Source organism: Triticum aestivum, chromosome 1A (genome assembly GCF_018294505.1).
Source record: "Triticum aestivum cultivar Chinese Spring chromosome 1A, IWGSC CS RefSeq v2.1, whole genome shotgun sequence".
NCBI classification, from domain to species: Eukaryota; Viridiplantae; Streptophyta; class Magnoliopsida; order Poales; family Poaceae; genus Triticum; species Triticum aestivum.
This window is the reverse complement of record NC_057794.1, coordinates 1,938,217-1,960,295: the sequence shown is the minus strand read 5'-3', so window position 1 is coordinate 1,960,295 and position 22,079 is coordinate 1,938,217. Positions and strand designations below refer to the sequence as shown.

The 22,079-nt window shown below is 46.1% G+C and overlaps 1 protein-coding gene and 1 pseudogene across 1 annotated transcript; both read right to left on the bottom strand.

The window, feature by feature from the left end:
* Positions 1-2,694: 2,694 nt before the first annotated feature.
* On the bottom strand, positions 2,695-14,211 carry LOC123071303 (GDSL esterase/lipase At5g45910-like; annotated as a pseudogene).
* A 4,543-nt stretch (positions 14,212-18,754) lies between these two features.
* Positions 18,755-21,847, bottom strand: LOC123061362 (receptor-like protein EIX2). Its single transcript, XM_044484471.1, has one exon. It carries the CDS (start codon positions 21,845-21,847, stop codon positions 18,902-18,904), a length of 2,946 nt encoding a protein of 981 aa, XP_044340406.1. The 3' UTR covers positions 18,755-18,901.
* Positions 21,848-22,079: the final 232 nt, after the last annotated feature.

The window sequence follows — 22,079 nt, the reverse complement described above, 5'->3', positions numbered from 1 at the left end:
CGCTGCTCTCCCCCACAGCTGTTTCTGCTGCAGCTAATCTCTCGATTGCCGTACCGTATCCCCGGTTATGGGCTGGAAAGCCTAAGGACTTGCATCGTCACTGTTTCCGATGCCTTTCCTATAGCCACTGGCGAAGGGATTGTAGGGGCCCTGTGGTCTGCTAGCTGTGCCGCTTGGTTGGCCACACTCGTTCTCAATGCAGTAATAGGTTCATCTACCGTCCACTTCGGCACACGCATGTACCTTTAAGTATGGGTGCTGGGGAGTCGTCCCCTCCCACACAATCTTCACCTTCCTCACTCCCACCGAGCCAAGGCCTCTCACCTTTCCTCGCTATGGAGCCGGTCGTGCATGGTCGCCCTTCCTCTCTCGATGTCCACTACCCACTGGTTTCCGACCAGAACTCGTTAGCATGCCTCGTCACTATCTCTCCTCCAAAAGCTTATTTCCTTCCCTGGCTCCGTAGGGCTTTTTGAAACCTTCTTGGCATCACCGCGGTGCGGTTTGCCGGATCCACGGTTGGCACGGCTTTCGTCGTGTTCCAGCATGAGTTTGAGCAAGTCGCTGCCATGCGTGCTAGTCCGTTGGAAGTGGGCGACTGCACCGTTTGGATCCTGCCTCACAACGCCGGGGACAACGCGTTCCGGTTCGCCTACCGCCACGTCGTCAGCCTTTCGCTCGAGAAGATGCCGTTGGAGCTATGGAACCGGAAGGGGGTGGCGGCGAGCATTGCTGGCTTTGCTAGCCTCTTCCGTCTGGAGCACGCCTGCCTCCACGGCAGCGAGTTCTCCAGTATTTTCATCCTCGTCAAGGTGGAAGCTCTGCACCACATCCCCCACCATATCACTTTCCATCGTGTCGACGGCAACGGCATCTATGCCGATGTCATCATCAACGAGATCTGGGATGTCGCCCGTTCCCTTGGCGCCCCCACGATCACGCCACGCCCGCCCGGGCGGTATGACGGACACGGCGGGGAGGCCGCTGGCCACCGCCCTCCTGCCCCTCTCGAGCCTCAGCGGGGGCATGCTCTCCCTGGGTCCTCTTCGGCCCGAGGGCGTGTGGATGGTGGTGAGGGCATGGCGGACTATGCCTTCTGTGCCTTCCTGCACCCAGAGACGGCTGCGCCGGGGGACTTCCTGGCCATGCTCAAGCTGGCAGCTAAGCCCAAGCTCATTAGAGGCAGTGCCTTTTCCTTGCCCACCAAAGCTCAAATCTTGCATGAGGACGAGCTCAGGATCTGCCTCAGCTCGTCACTCTGGGCGGTGGACGTATGCAAGCCGTGCCTCTCGGTCTCCTTCAACACTGAAGATCTCAGCTTCACCTTCAAACTTGAGATCAACAATAGTAGGGTGGCTACGGGTGTGATACCGGTCCGCTTGCTCTCATTGGATGATGGCTTTTTCTCATGCTTTGATTACACCAAGGGGAAGCTTTCGTGGGAAAGTTCTTGGTCCCTCTTCTTCAACTTCTGGCCATAGATGCTGGATGGGGGGCTTTGCTCTTGCACGCTTCCGTTGCTTCCGTCTGTAGAATGCAGGCACCCGCCTAAGGCTAATGTGTCTGTTGGGCTGCTTCCTGCTGTTGGGCCCACGCTTGCTTTCACATCTAGCTGCCTGCCAATGGAGACCCAGTTTCTAGCCCAGCAACACTATCGAGCCCACTAGATTCTGGTGGCATGGCCCATCTGCTCCAGGCTTTTCCACCGCATCCCTCGTCCTGAGCCTGGGATCCTGTTGAGTGGTCAACCATCCCCAGTCATCTCCACTAATCTGCTGCACGGGGCTTGCTCCGCGCTCCCTCCCAAGGTGGCCACCGCTCTCTGAAGTTGATGCCTGCCACCGCGCTAGCCTCCCGCCGGTGATCTCCTGCCCACGACTGCATTGCAGCTTTTCCCTCCTCCCCCTCTGGGTGTAGGGGTGGCGGCCTCGGCCGTCCCTACGGCCTTCGACCTCAACAAGGCGGCGGAGATCCAGGCTCCAGTGCTGGCTGCTCCGGGGGCCCTGGAGGCGGCCAGGGCTCCTGATCTTGATCTTGGCCAACAGGCGGAGGAGGAGAAGACGCCACCGCCAGTGCTCACCGCTTCGCCTAGGCGCAGTCCATGCACCAGGCGCGCCTACGACGGAGCGCGCATGGGATCTGTCGAGCACGCTGCTAAGAGGAAGGCGATGGCAACGGGATCCGACTCCAGTTCTGGACCATCCCGCCGCTCCATCACCTCTTCTCGCCGCAAGAAGGCCAAGACGGCGGCTGTGGCTGGCCTTCTCGAGTTACCACTACTGAACACGCCGTCGCCGCTCACTCGGGGTAAGCTGAAGCAGATCGCTCAGTGTTGCGACCTCAATGCCAATGCCATCCTGGAACAAGCCAAGAACAGAGCCGTCCCCGTCTCCTCGGATGACGCCTCCGGCTCTGCTGGCTCTCCTGCATGTGTCTTCAACTCCTTCAATGGTTAGGACTGGTGTCTTCCAGTAGGCCTTCGGGCAGTGCTACTTTTACTGGTTTGGATCGAGAGTTTATCTTTGTTAGTACTCTGTTGTTTTGTCTAGTTCTTCGGGTTTTAGTCTGTCAGAGTCAGTCTCTCTTTAGAATTAGTTGGTGCTGTTCGTCTGTCAGTCTAGAGTCTGGATGTTGCTTTTCTAGCATTTCTGTCCCAGTGCTTAGCACCGTTTGCTTTATTATCATGATCATGCTTTATATGGTTCTTAGCCCTTTGGCTCCTGGTTGTGTGTTCTTTACTGCATTATGAGGATTCTTAACTGGAATGTCCGTGGGGTCGGCGAGGATGACAAGTGCTCGTTGGTCCGCGACACTATAACCTCTTGTTGTCCTAGTGTTGTTTGCTTGCAGTAAACCAAGCTCTCCTCTGTCTCTCCTTTCAAATTGCGGGCTTTCTTGCTTCTGCACCTCAAAGAGCATGCTGTCACTCTCTCTGACGGCGCGGCCGGTGGAATTTTGGTGGCCTGGGACCCTGGTGTGGTTCTGCGATAAGTGGTTGCGCTGCATAAGTTTCACGTTACTGTCAGGATGTCCTCCACAACAACAAATACCTCCTTGCTGACGGCGGTTTATGCTCCATGTCTGAACTGTGAGAGGCCAAGTTTTTTTTATGCAGTCAGTTCTGTTGTTGGATCGCCTGATCTCCCTTGGGTGGTTCTAGGTGATTTCAACATGTATAGATATGCTCATGAGAAGTCTCATGGCCAGATAATTTGGAATTTGATGGAGTGCTTCAATGCTTGGATCAGAGGGCATGGTTTGGACGATGTGCAGATTGACAACAGGCTTTTTACCTGGTCTAACAAACGAGATCTTCCTACTCTCGTTCGCTTAGACCGGGTACTCGTCAATGCAGCTTGGAACCTCAGTTTTTTACAATCAACTGCTTCTTGCATTGCCTCAACCACTTCAGATCATGCGCCCGTTCTTCTGTCCTTCTCTACTGATACACCTGCCAGCAAGCTGTTCCGTATGGAGAATTACTGGCTAGAGATGGAGGTGTTCGAAATATGCTCTAGAGGCAATAACAAATTAGTTATTATTATATTTCCTTGTTTATGATAATCGTTTATTATCCATGCTATAATTATATTGATAGGAAACTCAGATACATGTGTGGATACATAGACAACACCATGTCCCTAGTAAGCCTCTAGTTGACTAGCTCGTTGATCAATAGATGGTTACGGTTTCCTGACCATGGACATTGGATGTCGTTGATAACGGGATCACGTCATTAGGAGAATCATGTGATGGACAAGACCCAATCCTAAGCCTAGCACAAAGATCGTGTAGTTCGTATGCTAAAGCTTTTCTAATGTCAAGTATCATTTCCTTAGACCATGAGATTGTGCAACTCCCGGATACCGTAGGAATGCTTTGGGTGTACCAAACGTCACAACGTAACTGGGTGGCTATAAAGGTACACTACGGGTATCTCCGAAAGTGTCTGTTGGGTTGGCACGAATCAAGACTGGGATTTGTCACTCCGTGTGACGGAGAGGTATCTCTGGGCCCACTCGGTAGGACATCATCATAATGTGCACAATGTGATCAAGGAGTTGATCACGGGATGATGTGTTACGGAACGAGTAAAGAGACTTGCCGGTAACGAGATTGAACAAGGTATTGGGATACCGACGATCGAATCTCGGGCAAGTACAATACCGCTAGACAAAGGGAATTGTATACGGGATTGATCGAATCCTCGACATCGTGGTTCATCCGATGAGATCATCGTGGAACATGTGGGAACCAACATGGGTATCCAGATCCCGCTGTTGGTTATTGACCGGAGAACGTCTCGGTCATGTCTGCATGGTTCCCGAACCCGTAGGGTCTACACACTTAAGGTTCGATGACGCTAGGGTTATAAAGGAAGTTTGTATGTGGTCACCGAATATTGTTCGGAGTCCCGGATGAGATCCCGGACGTCACGAGGAGTTCCGGAATGGTCCGGAGGTAAAGATTTATATATGGGAAGTCCTGTTTTGGTCACCGGAAAAGTTTCGGGTTTTATCGGTAACGTACCGGGACCACCGGGAGGGTCCCGGGGGTCCACCAAGTGGGGCCACAAGCCCCGGAGGTCTGCATGGGCCAAGTGTGGGAGGGGACCATCCCCGGTTGGGCTGGTGCGCCCCCCCACAAGGGCCCAAGGCGCCTAAGGAGAGGAGAGGGGGCAAACCCTAAGGGCAGATGGGCCTTAGGGCCCATACCTGGTGCGCCTCCCTCTCCCCCACCACATGGCCGCCACCTAGATGGGATTGGGGCTGGCCGCCGCCCCTAGGGTGGAATCCTAGAGGGGGCGCAGCCCCTCCCTCTCCCCTATATATAGTTGAGGTATTTGGGGCTGCCATCATACGAGTTTGGACCTCTCCATGGCGCAGCCCTGCATCTCTCCTTCCTCCTCTCCCGCGGTGCTTGGCGAAGCCCTGCAGGATTGCCATGCTTCTCCACCACCACCACGCTGTTGTGCTGCTGTTGGATGGAGTCTTCCTCAACCTCTCCCTCTCTCCTTGCTGGATCAACGCATGGGAGACGTCACCGGGCTGTACGTGTGTTGAACGCGGAGGTGCCGTCCGTTCGGCACTTGGTCATCGGTGATTGGGATCACGGCGAGTACGACTCCATCAATCCCGTTCACTTGAACGCTTCCGCTTAGCGATCTACAAGGGTATGTAGATGCACTCTCCTTCCCCTCGTTGCTGGTCTCTCCATAGATAGATCTTGGTGACACGCAGGAAAATTTTGAATTTCTGCTACTTTCCCCAATAGGAGGAGCCTAGAAACATCATCACTGAGGCTTGGGGTCGAGGCACACGAGGAATCCGTTCTTCTGCATCCCTGATCAGTTTCGAAATGAGGCGCGTTCGAGCGGCCTTGCGGCATTGGTGTCGTATGAAGCCTAGTCTGCGGATTCTCTTGGAAAACAACAAGCATGTCGTCTCTTATTTCAATGCAGTTGAAGAGAAGAGGTCGCTATCGGATATTGAAGTGGTGCTCAGATCTTTTGCTAACGCTAAGGCCGAACAGCTCATACTCTGGCAGACTGCGTTTTTTTGATGATTTCCACAAAAATGAAGTTGATCTTGCTGGTATTAACTCTGCTCTCATCACCCTGCTACCTAGAAAGGATACGCCCCTGGAGATGCGGGACTTCAGACCTATTTCTCTCGTGCATAGTATACCCAAACTGGTTTCTAAGGTTCTGGCATATAGGCTGAAAGCGTGGATCCCCCTCTTGATTCAATCTCTCCAGTTTGACTTCTTGCGGGGCAGATCGATTATAGAAAACTTTACCCTGGCTACTAAAATGATCCAATATGCACACAAACGGAAAATGCCAGTCATTGCTTTGAAGTTGGACTTTTACAATGCTTTTGACAGCGTCAGTTGGTCCTGTTTGCACAAAGTACTTGAAGCCAGAGGGTTTTCTTAGTTGTGGATTAGTTGGATTCATATGCTTTTGTCAACTGGCAGCTCTAAAGTCCTTCTTAATGGCGAGCTGGGTGCCCCCATCCGGGTTAAGCGAGGGTTTCGGCAAGGCGATTCCTTATCCCCGTATCTCTTCATTATTGTTGTGGACGTGCTACAGAGAATGTGCTTCCAATTGTTCTAGGATGGTTCCTTGCTGCACCCACTCGGTTCGACCAGTTTCTTCCCGGTTCTGCAATATGCGAATGACACGCTGATTCTTTTCCAAGGCACTACGCAGCAGGCGGCAGTTGTTAAGTCAGCCCTCACAGCTTTCTCTGCTTTTTCTGGGCTCACCATAAATTTCCACAAGAGCACTCTCGTACCTGTTGCCGTGGAGTCCAGCACTTCTTCGGCCATTGCTCAGATCCTAGGCTGCCCCTTTTCATCCTTTCCATGCAACTACCTGGGTCTGCCTCTCTCTCTGCACAAAATTACGCACGGTATGTTACTGCCTGTTATACACAAGGTTGACCATCATCTTTCGGGCTGGCTAGCTACTTTCTTATCCTTAGGGGGTAGATTGACCCTCATCAGCTCAGTGCTCGCTGGTATCCCAAGTTATTTCATGTCATGTTTTGCCTGGCCCAAGGAGTCTCTTGGGAAATTGGAAAGTCTCTTACGTGCTTTTTTCTGGCAAGGCAAGAACAGGTAAAGGGTGGCCAATGCTTAGTGGCTTGGGATACAGTCTCATTACCTCGTCTTAATGGTGGTTTGGGTATCCGTCAGCTGCATGCTCACAACCAAGCTATGATGTGCAAGTTTGTCTCCAAAGTTCTATAGGGTTCGGACATACCATGTTATAAATGGTTCGCCACACATTACTGCCGGGCTATTATTTCGCGAAGTGCTAGTAGAAGAGACACTGCCATCTGGAAAGGGTTCAAAGATCTCGTTCCTATGGTCATCTACTCTTCTAAGTGTGCTCTGGGGTCTGGTCTTTTGATTTCCTTCTGGAAGGACCAATGGCTTGAAGTGGGCCGTTTATACCAGATTTTTCCCATGCTGTATTCCTTCGCGATCCAGCCAGCCTGCTCCGTGCACTCACAACATTCCAATGGTTCATGGGCTATTCAGCTACACCCTAATATCTCTCAAACGGCCTCAGCTGAGCTAGCTACCCTGCATGGTTTGTTGCTGGGCATTGCTTCGAACTTACTGCATGAGGACAAACGGCCTGCTTTTGTGAGCTCTGGGCAGCTTTGCACTGGATACTTCTACAGGCTACTCACTTTCCGGGGGGTTTTGACAACTCTTGACACCTGGGTTTGGGATGCGTTGATCCCCCTCAAACACAGAATCTTCCTATGGCTTGCTTTCCGTGGGCGCCTAAACACTAAGGATAATATGGTAAAGAAGGGTTGGTCTGAGGCTTCCCCGTTTGTGCATTGTGACACTTGCCCCGCTGTTGAGTCAATCGATCACTTAATACTACGATGTGCATCCGCAAGTGTTCTTTGGGGCAAGTTGGAGCTGGACATTTTGGCTTGCTCGGCTACTAACGTTCTATCTTTTGTGGAGCAAGCGCAATACCTGCTCAGATTCAACCACAAATGGAATGTCGCTTTCGCGGCTTGTGCTATCACCCTGTGGTATGCTAGGAATGACAGAGTCTTCAACTCAAAAGTCTGGTCTATAACATACACTTGTTTATATGCAGCATACATGCTCCGTCTTTGGAGTTTCAGAACTCAAAGCCAGCGCACTAGGGAGGTTCTCCAGGTTTGGAGACAAAAGCTGCTGCATAGTTTGTAGACGACTAATGTAATCTTCCCCTCCTCTTTTTGTTCTTTCCTTCTTTTCTCGTTTTCGATCTGCTTGTGTTTTGCACCTTGGTGCACCAAACAAGCTGTATTTGTACATGTTACTTCATCAGGCTCTGGCCTGTTTTGAAATATAAGGTCGGCAGCCTGCCACCTTCTTTGTTTCAAAACAAATCTATAGTACCAAGAAATGTTCCTTTTCCTTAACTAAAAGAAGTATACAATTTTACATTCTCTTAGCCTTTGTAGTTTATCAAGGTAAAATAAATATGACATATCACGTAAACCCTTATGGATTTCAAGTGGCGTACTCATTCATTGTCATAGACACCAATAACAAATTAATTAACCACTAGTAGAAAAAGGGCCATTTGTCTCGGTTCTAGAGGGCCTTTAACCGGGACTAAAGGGTCGTTACTAAAGGCCCTCCCCCCCTTTAGTCTCGGTTCTTATACAAACCGGGACTAAAGGATCTCCACGTGGCTGCTGTCTAGAGCTCCACCTTTAGTCCTGGTTGGTGTTACCAACCGGGACTAAAGGAAATTTTACGAAAAAAAATCAGAATTTTTTTTGAATTTTTTTCTGATTTTCAAATTTCTGAATTATTTTACCTCTTAATCTCTAGTCACCCCTCATCATTCCAAATCACCTTCCCGGCTGGTCGCCCATCCTCTCACTACCCCAGCCTGAGCACGCTTAACTTCCGGGTTCTATTCCCCCTTGTTTCCAAGTCTGCACTTGTTGTTTTCCTGACAATAGTAAGATGTCAATCCTATTAACCCTCAGGAGTTTAACTTGAGCATAAAGTCACACGTTTCACTCTTTGAGTTTGAAACTATTATTCTAAAAAACAATAATTATTTAGTAACACTAATATTTCTTGAGTAAGTAGTTTGACCACAGTTTGACCAAATTTGACCAAAATTCAAATTTTTTGAAATAATTATTTAGTAACACTAATATTCTTGAATAATTATGTAGTAACATTAATACTTCTTGAATAAGTAGTTTGACCAGATTTAACCAAAATTCAAAAAATTGAAATTTGAGCATATCTTTTTTTTATTTTAGAATTTGAGGATTTTAAAAATTTGCAAACAGGCCGTAGGCCGTCAAAATCGGATGTGGATTTTTGTGCTGGACATTTTGATAAATTATATGTTTTTTCCCGACATCGTATGCAAAAGTTATAGTCGTTTTAATTTTTTATAACACTTTTTGCAAAACATGTCCAAATGTAAGTTTTTTAATTTTCCTAACTAGTAGATGTAGTAATATAACTACATCTTGAACGATTTTATTTTTCGAAGTTTTTATCATTTTTTTGTTTTTTTAAACTAAAATGGCGATACACGGGGGGGGGGGGGGGTTAGAGTTTGAGAAATGGGCCCTTTAGTCCCGTGTTGAGACACGAACCGGGACAAAAGGGCATCGCACCCTTTAGTCCTGGTTCGTGTCTCAAATCGGGACTAAAGGGTCCATTTGAACCGGGACTAATGCCTTTAGCCGCTCGAACCAGGACTAATGCTAACATTAGTCCCGATTCGTGCAACCGGGACTAATGTGAATATTGCCCGGTGACCAAAGCCCTGTTTTCTACTAGTGCATTAGAAGATCAAGGATAAAATTTAGAGTGTCAAGTTAAATTGAAAAACCGAAGAGTCAACCCTCATTCTTGCAACACCAATATTTTCTTGCACGTTATATTTACAGTACAAATTAAATCACGTACAAAATACATTGTCCAAAACCAAGGTGACCTAACATATAATTATGGACAAGTATTATAGGGTTAAGTAGACGAAGAAGGTGCAGCAGCTGGGTCTCATCCTCCTTTTCGAGGAACAAATACATGAGGTTAGAAATGAGTAATAAATCCGCACATTCACCTTTCAAAACATTGAATATCATATTTTAGTCGCTCCAATAGAGGCAAATAAACTCCGAAAAGCAGAACTAAGCATTTCCATCACACTAAAAAATGCTTTCATAACCTATTTGATATATTTCATAAAACAAATAGCAACAACATGGATTCATGTGCTACGGGGCAGGTGGTGCATGATCCTTCAAATCGTGGAAAATTGCAAGTCAACTGCGGCAATAGGTATTCTTTTGCATCCTTTTGCTTGGCAGATTAAACTCAAGAAGTCTTCTTTTGATGAAATCCTTGCATTTATGTAATGTGTTATGATAACGTGTAAGAAAATCTTCTTTGAAGAAAATCCTTTATGCAATTTGGTTGATGAGTACTATGCTGTGCACTTACTCTGGGACTGCAACTTTGCTCCAGGCCACCGGAACTCCATGTTGCATGGAGAGCACAAACATGATGAGTGCCTTTTATCCTGCCAAACACTGCCTTGCGTTATTACAATGGACATCTTAAATATGGGTTGTTAGAATATCAGGACCCAAAGAAATAATAAGATTTTGAAATCACAAACATTTGCTAATAATCAGGGACAGGAAAAAGAACAAATATCTGGGTCCTTGCGTTATTTTCTGTTCTTTTCGTTCCTTGTTTATCTACTTATTTTGCTGCAGTAAAAACTTACACAATAGGGCCTTGACTTACCGTGTTTCCAGGTAAAAAAAATAACCTGCAAGATGTCTAGTAATCTCTCCCTAATAATAAAGCACGGAGTGAATTTGTCGGGTTCACCGTCATGGCTTTTTTGCATAAAAGTCCTTCTGTTTTCTGGTAATTAAACCCGCAATCCATTTTTAAGTGTAAAAACATTTCATTCTTACAAAAAGGACCCTGAGTTTTCCGAGGGTTCAACCCACGATGGAGAGCGTCGGCAGGGGCTAGAGCTTGCAGGGACCGAACCGTGCGCTGCAGGGGTTGGGGAGGCGGATCCAGAAACGGGCGGCGAGGTGGCGGTCGCCGGTGATGACGAGGAAGGCTGGAGCGTGGATTCCCAGGCGGATCCATGGCATCCACGACTTTTAGGCCCAAAGGAGACATGAAGGTGAGGGAGAGAAGAAGGAAGAAAGGAGGGGCTTGGTGTAGCAGACAACAGCGCGAGTAGGAGGTGCGGTGGCGCGGTGCATGGTGCCGTTGCGGCGGTGATGGCCATGGGGGTCATGGGGACGGAGGTAGAGCGGCTCGGGCATGGTGGGTGCGATGCAACAGGAGAGTAGGAGCACAGAGGTGAGGTGAGGAAGAGCGAGGCCGGCGGCGATGCAGCCCTGCCGGGGTCGGCCAGAGCCAACAGAGCCGGCGGGTGCCGGGGATCGGGCGCGCGCCTGCGGCGCCTCCCCTGACGGCGCTAGGTGGGAGAAAGGGATCGAATCGATCGGGACAGAGAGGAGCGAGGGGTTCGATCTGGTTGGGTTAGGGCAAGGTGCGGCTGGGCTGGGCCTTAGGCCAAATGGGCCGGTCGGGTTAGTTGCTAGGCTGGTTTCTCCCTCTCTCTCTCTCTCTCTCTCCATCTCCTAATTCACCTATTTTTTCTATTTATTAAATATAAATAGAAAAATAGTAAAAAAAAAGGATAATAAGACAAAGTTTCAGAACTAAACTTGAAGTACAAAAAGTATGGGATTTTTGAAATGACACAAAAGGAATTTGGAAAAGCAATTGTATAAAATAGAAGGAAGGGTCAAATGTTTTTTTGGAAATGTTCATAGTTTTCAATTTGGTGTAAATTATTTAATGGAATGATGAAATGCAAATGCAAAAATAAATAAGATAAACAAAATATGCAAGTTAATGGAAGGTATGGAACAAATCATTTTAGATCATTGAACAAATCATTTATTGGGATGAATAAATGTGAGGTGTATGGTCATCAATATAGGTAAAGCAGGGTCTATCATTTGCTTGAGATCTCTATCATGTCCACACAAGCTTTATGTGGTTTGTTCTTCCATTGCAACACACGGGCATATTTTTTATAAATTCATATTCGCAAGATTATTGTTCTTATTATGATTGATTCCAATCGAGATCTGACATATGACCTAAGGACTCCCGTGAGCTTCCAGGATCAAACGAGATGAGCGAGTAGAAGAGGCTATACCTAATCGACTGAATTTGTCGAACACAACTTGCTGACGCAGGTTCTGTTAATAGCATGGAGGTAATTTATGCATGGTTCATCTTTTTATGTTCGCTCTCAATTTACTTGAAAATCGTACCACATGTCCTGATCAAATGATACATCATTTTTTTTGGTCATTAGCAACCATCGTCCAACAGCATAGTTCCTTGATCCTGCAGAATTATAGGAACCGATGTTTTCTCCCGTTGCAACGCACGGGTTCCAGCTGCTACTGTATATTTTTTAGATGGGTTGTTACTGTATCTTGATACGTGGTAGCAGTGCATCATATAATGGCTTTCTAAGAGTTGTCATGTTTCGGAGGGCAGTCGACTTATGATTGGCGGTGATGGATCTAAATGCATGTGTTTTTCTCTCCCGGTGCAACGCACGGGCATTTTTTTTTGCTAGTCCCACAAAAACGAAAAAGAATGCTCGATGAAAGAGGGGGAGGGGGGGGGGGGGGGTGAACAGGAAATATCCCTACCAAAAGGAAAACCTTCAAGTCATAGCAAAACATGTACGGAATCATGCCTCAAGTCATACCTGTGGACAAATGTCATAGCTTCCGTATGTTCGTTTAATTGACGATGTATCAGGTTTTTATTGATTTTGAAGAATACAACTGAACAGACACACAAAGATATCCACAGCAAAAAAAAGACACACAAAGATATAACACATGCATTGTTGATAGGCTTGTACTTCGTCAGTTTTGATAAACATGGTACCCTCGTGGCTGCCCACTGATTAAAGTTGCCTCGTCCCTAACTTTTGAGTGAGTTTATCTTGACCAGCCAACGCCCTGCGATGTACTCTCTCCGTAAACTAATATAAGAGCGTTTAGATCACTATTTTAATGATCTAAACACTCTTATATTAGTTTACAGAGGGAGTATCTGTTAGCCGCCTCGGTCAGATGAACACAAGCCCAGTACAGACGAGCAGACGGATCAACGCATGTTGTTGCAGCTGCATCGCCACATTGAACCGACGCATTGTACATGTACCTTCCAGGTCCTCCACAGCACACAGAAAGTACATCTTGAAAACCTGCAATCATTCATAGCCATCAAAGTCAACACATTGCATAATGAAATTCTGCAAGTGCGCCAACTAACATAGATTCCTTTTGGCGTATTTCCTCCGTTCCTAAATATAGGTCTTTTAGGGATTTCAATAAGAAGTACAAGCGGATGTATATAGACATATTTTGAAGAGTAGATTCACTCATTTTGTTCCGTATGTAGTCCGTATTGAAATAACTAAAATGACTTATATTTAGGACGGAGGGAGTATACTATATTATATTTAATGGAGGGTAGTGCCCTAACCAAACTTGTGAGGCGACTCCACCATATCCATGACTGGGCCGAAGTAATCCGCATAGATGATCCTGACGTTCCGGTGCTTAGCCTGGAGTTTGGACAAGGCAGCCTGCAGCAGCGAGTTGTGGTACATCCCCAGCTCGTTGTAAGCTTTTAGACAACCAGTTTTGGAGTCGTATGCTGCTGGTGAGGCGTCGTCGAACTTGGTCAGAATCGGCGGTGAGCATCTTGATGGGATCACACCCGGAACCACCAGGCTCCTCGCGCCATGCTTGGTGATCAGCCTCTGTTGATCACATCAGCAATCTATTTAGCATGCAAGCTTGGTTCAATATATATGCATACGTGATGCATACACATGATTGCTTGATGGAATTACCTCGATGGCCATGGATATGGTTGCCACGATATCTGGAACGAAGGACCTGACTTCCTGTACCGTTTTCTTTTGGAAAGAGAAGTGATAGTCGTTGACACCGAACTCTCCCACGAAGAAGAGGGAACTACCAAAGAATTCCTTGCACTCTGCATGCATGATCACGTGAGTTCCCATCAGACGTTCACTTGGATAATGATGCCCGCGTATGAATACATTACCTCGGTCTGTGCGGCACAAGGAGGGCTTCATGGACTCGAACCACTCGAGCTGCACGCCTAAGCTGGTGTTGAGCGGGAACTTGCTGGGTGCACCGGGGATACCCTGGTGGCGGCGGCAACGGCGAAATTGGCACCTTGATGGAAGCTGCCGTTATGCACCTGGGTGGCGGGCACATATGGCAAGCCCATGTTTTCAGCTACAACCAATGTCCCAAAAATACATTAAACACATTGACAAATTAATCTAGCTTCTGGCTAGGACTAGGCCTATGCAATTAGTACTATGTACGTACCAATGAAGTCGATGATGAGCCGGCCATCGCAGTCTCGGCCACTGGGCCGGCCAAAGAAGGTGCTGCCATAGGGAGGTCGTGTAACGGGGTTGAAGATGGAGAACCGCTGGAAGATGACAGGGCCGTTGCCGGTGTCGGCTAAAGAGTCGCCGAAGCTAAAAATAGACTTGTAATGCCGAGCGCTAGAGGGTGACGAGATCACCGGCATGGAGGACGAGAGTTGGAGGATGAGGAAAATCGCACATAGGACCGTATGCATCTTGAACATGTAAAATGGCACAGAAGTGGTATGAGATGCCACCGGTTCCGAACAGCCATATATAATCACACGAGCCAACGCCCAACAATGATTGATTAGTGTACTGAATCATTAGTGTACGTATATTTGAAATTATTCATTGTTGGGTAAATTCTGTAAGTATGATTTTCTCTGCAGCATTTAGAGCTGATTTAAGATACTCCACCTTACCTCACTAGAGGTATGTTGGAATAAACCAGGCTGTCCGAGCATGGATTGGACCCAAAGGTAGCACAGAGTAGTATAAGGTTAGGTTAGCTCTAAACTACTACGTGTGAAGCGGAATACATAACTGCTTCAGAAGCAGCACATGAAGGAGTCTGGATGAAGGAGTTCATATTCAATCTGGGTGTAATACCTAGTGCATCGGGTCCAATGAAAATCTTTTCTGACAACACTAGAGCTACTGCCTTGGCGAAGGAATCCAGGTTTCACAAGAGAACCAAACACATCAAGAGACGCTTCAAAGTTTCATTGGATGATACATACGGATCTGAATGTAGCAGACCCGTTGACTAAACCTCTTCCACGAGCAAAACAAGATCATCACCAAGACTCCATGGGTGTTAGATTCATTACAATGTAATCTAGATTATTGGCTCTAGTGCAAGTGGGAGACTGAAGGAAATTTGTCCTAGAGGTAATAATAAAGTTGTTATTTTATATTTCCTTATTCATGATAAAGGTTTATTATTCATGCTATAATTGTATTGATCGGAAACTTAAATACATGTGTGAATACAGAAACAAACAACGTGTCCCTAGTCAACCTCTACTTAACTAGCTCGTTGATCAAAGATGGTTAAGGTTTCCTAACCATTTACATGAGTTGTCAATTGATAACCGGATCACATCATTAGGAGAATGATGTGATGGACAAGACCCATCCGTTAGCTTAGCATAATGATCGTTCAGTTTTATTGTTATTGCTTTCTTCATGTCAAAAACATATTTCTTTAACTATGAGATTATGCAACTCCCGGATACCAGAGGAATGCCTTATGTGTTATCAAACGTCACAAGGTAATTGGGTGATTATAAAGATTCTCTACAGGTATCTCCGAAGGTGTTTGTTGAGTTGGCAGAGATCGAGATCAGGATTTGTCACTCCGAGTATCGGAGAGGTATCTCTGGGCCACCTCGGTAATACACATCATAAGGTTGCAAGCAAACAGCTGAGGAGTTAGTCACGAGGAGATGTATTATGGGATGAGTAAAGAGACTTGCCCATAACGAGATTGAACTAGGTATGAAGATACTGACGATCAAATCTCGCGCAAGTAACATACCGATAGACAAATGGAATTACGTATATTGTCATAACGGTTCTACTGATAAAGATCTTCATAGAATATGTAGGAACCAATATGGGCATCCAGGTTCCGCTATTGGTTATTTATGGAAGAGGTGTCTTGGTCATGTCTACATAGTTCCCGTACCCGTAGGGTCCGCACGCTTAACGTTCGATGGCGATATAGTATTATATGAGTTACGTGATTTGGTGACCGGATGTTGTTTGGAGTCCCGGATCAGACCACAGACATGATGAGGAGTTTTGAAATGGTCGAGAGGCAAAGATTCATATACAGGATGATAGTATTCGGACACCGGAAATGTTTCGGGGGTACTAGGTACTTATCGGGTCACCGAAGGGGTTCTGGGCACCCCCGGCAAAAGATATGAGCCTTATGGGCCAAGAGGGGAAACGCACCAGCCACAAGGAGCTGGTGCGCCCCCATATGGGCCGGCCTAAGGAGGATAAGGAAAGGGGAGAAGGGAAAGGAAAGCGTAGCACCCAGGTCGGTCCGGTTTGAGGCAAAAAACGGAAAAGCAATATTTTTTTCTTTTGTGCAGAAACCGAGTAAAACCGGCTGGTTTCACGCCAAACCGGCTAGAAAACCAGGTCAAACCGGCCCTGCACTTGAAAAATTAATGTGCATGGCCTGGGATTTGATCCGAAGACCTCAAGCGAGCCTCCCACCACATGCCGGGTGCATCTAACCACTAGAGCAAACATGGATTTTCGTCCAATTTCAAAGTTTGACATTTCAGGCCCATTTCATGCTGGGTATAGCCCCACAAATTTCTGTGTTCCAGAGCATTTTTTGGTCCGGCAAGGATTTTCATTTCGTTTCGAAATATCACGTTTTGTGGCCGTTTTCAAAGGGTATAGCCTATGGATTTCAGTGTTTTGGGGTATTTTTTGGACCAGCAAGTTTTGATGTTTTTGGGCTGTTTCCAAAGGGTATATCCCATGGATTTCGGTGTTTCGGGGCATTTTTTTGGACCCATGAAGATTTTCGCCCCGTTTCGAAGTTTCACCTTTTGGTGCCATTTCGAAAGGGTACTGCCCACGGATTTCGGTGTTTTGGGGCATTTTTTGGACCTCTGAGGATTTTGATCCCGTTTCAAAGTTTTATGTTTTTGAGCCATTTCAAAGGATATATGGCCCACAGATTTCGGTGTTTTGGGGCATTTTTTGACCGGTGAGCTATTTCGTTTCATTTCAAAGTTTCAAGTTTTTGGGCCGTTTCCAAAAGGTATAGCCCATGGATTTCATACCGTTTCAAAGTTTTACATTTTTGGGCCATTTCCAAAGGATAGCCCACGAATTTAGGTGCTCCGGAGCATGTTTTGGACTGACGAGGTTTTTTGTCATGTTTCAAAGCTTCACATTTGTGGCCCATTTCTAAAGGGTATAAACCACAGATATCAGTTCTCCGGAGCATTTTTTGGACCGGCAAAGATTTTTATCCCATCTCAAAAAAATTCGTTTTTGAACCCGTGCGAATTTTCATTCACTTTCGAATATACATTTTTGGGTCATTTCCAAAGGCTCTAGCCTTCGGATTTTGGTGTTTTAGGGCATTTTTCGGACCCGTGAGGATTTTTTTGGTCGTTTCCAAAGGGTATAGCCCACGTATTTTGAAGCATTTTTTGGACTGTTCTCAAAAGGTATAGACCATGGATTTCGGTGATTTGGACTGGCGAGGAGTTTTTTCCAATTTCAAAGTTTCGTGTTTTTGGCCTATATTTTCAAAGGGCATAGCCCAGGGATTTCAGTGTTTCAGGTATTTTTTAGGCCAATGAAAATTTTCATCCCGTTTTCAAGTTTCAATTTTTTTTCCCATTTTCAAATGGTATAGTAGAAGGAATTCGATGTTTCGGGCATTTTTTGAACAAGTAATGATTTTCGTCGCGTTTCGAAGTATCAGGATTTTGGAGGGATTGGAAATAAGAAGCCCACTATAGTGGAAATTATTCAGTGTCCCCTTTTGGAGTGATTGGAAATAGAGGAATTTGACATTAGCAAATGTGATTATATTCCTCTAAAGTAATGTCTCTGCAGTTGCAGTGGCAACCTATGTTGGGTACGGAAGTTATCGGTGGCTCTGGCAAACCTTAGTGTCTGACTAACTTTTAAGGACATCGTTTATAAATGCTTGGGCTTCTGAAAACGCCTCCCATCTGAGCTATGCCACATGATCGCTGAACAGAGCGCATCACCCACCGATGAGTAGCGGCGGTGAGAACGAGGCGGCGGATGATCGGAGTGATGCTTGACTGATGCATCGCTTCGTCTCAATTTCCATGGTGATATTTTGGTGCTTTTGCAAGATGTGTTGTGATAATTCATAGCTAGCATGTTGGCTGTTTGAGTCAAGTTCTGCTTGTACTATCGTATTCTGAAGTATTGTGTGCCACTACTAAACTTTTTGATCATTGTCGAACTTTAATTAATGTTCCATCTTTGAATTACTCCTAGTCAGTATTTATTTTGAGTTGTTCCAACTAGTCAATCAGTACTCGGAAATTTTCTCAAGTTGTTATTTTGAGCTTCTCCGGTAACGGGTCCCGTGTGGCATACTTGTTTCCTATCGAGTTTGGATCTCCGAGGTCGCGATGAATGTCTTAGAATTTTCTCAAGTTGTCTTTTTATGCAAAGGACGGACTGAACTGCTGAGCTTGTTTGTTGCCTCTCCACCAATTGGTCACGATTACACGGATTTGCAAGATAGAAAAAGAGCAATCTAAATATAACCATCCGCCAGTACCTCGACGTCGCACAGATTCCGCAAGGCTTGGTCGCTATCGTCCTCGACCAGCCTGCCTTTGCACGACACCAGCAGCCCATCGTCATTGCCGGCGAGCCTGTACCCCTGCGGCATCGTGAGCGTGACGTCGAACGCCGTGAGGGCATCGAGCGTGGCGCCCGAAACCATTGGTGCATTCAACTCCTGATAGTTTTGGTAAAGCGTTGTAACATCTCGAGAGAGGCCGCGTGAAATTTATTGAAGGGGACCGATAACTCTGGTCAAGAGATTTACATTGTTACAACCGACTCATATCTGTAGATTAAGTTGGTTAAACTTAATAAACACCTAATCTAGATACGTGTAGGTTTATAAGACACCGTACACAAGTTACATGACTCTGGTTGGCACCATAACAAGCACAACAAGCAAACTTTAACATTCAACCAGTAACGAGATACATTGACTTCACCTTATAGTGATGATATTCTCAATGAGGAAGCATGACACAGAAAATTAATATAATATTAAGTTCTGCATCCTCCTTATTTGTGTAGCTAAGTAGCTTAATTTTCGCCAATGTTTCGGGACCATTTGTGCCAAGTAACAACAGAGATGACATAGACCTTGTCAGATAACTTATCAAGTAACCTGAAATAAGTGTACCTCCATTTCTTCATGAACACAAGGCCACAAAATACCATCCAGAGGCCTACCACAAACCCCACAATCAGGCTAAACAAAATATCCATTTGAGATTGACCATATGTATCCCATCTTACTGAATCTCCTTGAGTTGGTTGATCTCCAAGACATTGCTTTGGAAGGGGACGTCCACAAAGACCAGGGTTGCCAATGTACATAGAAGCTGGATCATCTGTTTTAAGGGTATCTAGTTGACTCCCCAATGGTATTCTACCTGATAGACCATTATATGACAAGTTCATATAGCTCAATGATGTCAAATTTGATAAGCCCAAAGGAATTTCACCAGAAAGCTGGTTCTTTGAGAGATCAAGAGACTCGAGTGCTTGCAGATTTCCAATCTTGTATGGGATATTTCTGCTCAAGAAGTTTGATGACAAATTCAAGTTTATGAGTCCAACAAGAGAGCTAATATCTTCTGGGATTTGTCCAGTTAAACTGTTGCAGGATAAATCAATACTCATCAAATATACACTATTCTCCCTGTAGGCAAGCACTTGGCCTTTTATGACAACTGATAAACTATCACCAGTCAGCCCCATATTGTCGTACGACATCGCTCCAATATATTCTTCTGTGAAAGGATTGTTTTCTCGATCTACAGCTTCATTAATGGCAGTCAAAGCTTTGAAGTTCACTAAACTTTGTGGAATATCCCCATAAAAGGTGTTATTAGCTAGGTCAAGGATGCGAAGAGCAAGAAGTCCAGTTATTTCAATTGGAACGTGACCTGAGAAGTTGTTCGATCTTAAGCGTAGCATGATCAAAGCTGCCATTCGATCACTAATCCATGCAGGTAGGTCTCCACTCAATTTATTTTGAGCTAGGTCGAGGAAAAGAAGATTTCGGCACCATCGTAGGAGTGAAGGGAATCCACCTGAAAGACTATTGTTGCTTAGAAGGAGAGTACGGAGTTCCAAACCGAAATGGCTTGTGATTCTGGCCCTTGAAGTGTTGTTGTTTGTGTTATGCCATCGTCTCGGTTCTTTTCTGCCACAGTCAGGAAATTGCCCTACAAGCAGATTGTTTGAAAGATCTAAGAGCCGCAGATTTGACCACTGACAAAATGACCTTGGAATAACCCCAATTATACAGTTGGAAAAGAGAACGACAGCCTCTAAAGATGGAGCTTGTGAATTTGATGGCACAAACCCACTTAAACAATTTCTGGAGATGTCCAAGAATACAATTGTTCTTGGTAATTGTGGTACCAAACCAGTTAGATGATTTGACTGGAGAAAAAGTATTTCCACTGACATGAAGTCCAAATTAGGAGGCAGCTCACCACTAATTTGGTTAAATGAGACATTTAAAAACTGCGCATCCGAAAAGGTAGTCCAGAACCAATATGGGATCCTATCTATGATACCTGCGTTTGAAATATCAAGAAGTACAATGCCCTTTTGTGATCGCAGCCATTTAGGGAACTGGGGGCCCAAATGACAAGATGCAAGCCTTGCCAATTGCAAGTTGAAGGGAGGTTCCCAATCCGAATCCACGATGACTGCCAAACCATTATTGTAAGACAAGTCAATTTCTTTTAAATTCGTCAGACCAGCAAAATGATCCTCGGATATCACACCAGTAAGTTTGTTAAACTTAAGGGACAAGTTGGTCAAATTTGTAAGTGTCCCAATCTCCACGGGAACGGAACCTCTCAAGTTGTTGAAACTAAGTTCAAGCGTGTTTAAGCTGGATAGGTTTACAAGTGATTGTAATGTTGTCCCTGTGATGTTGGTCTCTCCCAAAGTCTGGACTTGAAGATTCCTAGAAGAACAATTCGGTAGCCTTTGAATTAGTTCTGATATGTCCCCATCGATCTTGTTCACTTGGAGGTTTAGATATCTCAAATTACACACTTTTTTCAGAGTCGCCGGTATCATCCCTTTGATGTCGTTGAATGACAGGTCAAGGGTCTGTAATAAGGTCAAGTTTCCCAACTCGAGAGGAAAAGTTCCCCCTAATTGAGCACCGTATATGATTAGGCTTTTGAGGCTTGTTAAACCCCAAAGCCAATTCTTTACAGCTGGACTGTTTAAATGGTTGTTTGAGAGATCAAGTTCCTCAAGAAGCGTGAGGTTGTGGAGTAGGAGAGACGTACTCCTACTATAATAATCATTAAGGCCACAGTAATTGAGTTCCAACACAACCAGGTTGGGAAGCTTGTTTAGTGTCTGAACCCAGTCTACCGCTGCGCTAAGGTTCACACCGCCCATGTCGAGATGCTTGAGTGAGGGGAGACGGGCTAACCAAGAAATATCCATTGAGTATGTCATCATATCAGAGTTTATGTCAAGATATACGAGTTTGGATAGGTTGCCTAGCTGAGGAGGCACTCTACCACTAAAATTCAAGGAAGATAGGTCAAGGTGTGTCAAACTCCGGAGGGAACCCATGAACTCTGGTATAGGCCTTCCGTCTCCGAGAACCATATTCCCGCTAAGGTTGAGATGCTTGAGATGGGGCAGAGCGAGCACCGAACAACTTATCTGGCCATGCAGCGAATGGTTACCAGGGAACCAAAAAGAAGCGTAATCTTCTTGGACGAATTCGTTGTGGAGGTCGAGCTTGACGACGTGGCCTGTCCGGCTGTGGCACCTCACGCCGCCCCATTGGCAGCAGTCGTGGCCATGCCATGAGCCGAGGAGGTTCGCCGGGTCGCTTGTGATGCCGGCCTTGAAGGCGAGCAGCGCCGCCCTCTCTGCCGGGATGCAGCTCCCGTTTCCACTTCCAGCAGAGGCTGCTAGTGCTAGGGCTAGGATGATGAGCAGGTAGCTCGTGGAAGATGGTGGAGTTGCTGTGGCCATTGCGATGTATGTTTCGCCTTGAGCATCACCAGCACGCATGATTTTAAGAAGGCGTTGTCGCCAGGTCGGACAAGAAATTAAAGGGATGTCAGCGTCAACCCCTCGGTTGGTCGTCGCATGCTCAGCATCTGCCGTGTTAACAGTCAAGGAGACTACATTTAATCAACGAGACCACGACTTGTGGGTCGTCCCTAGTAGTCGTTAGGAAATAGAGTATGGATATGGACGGCAA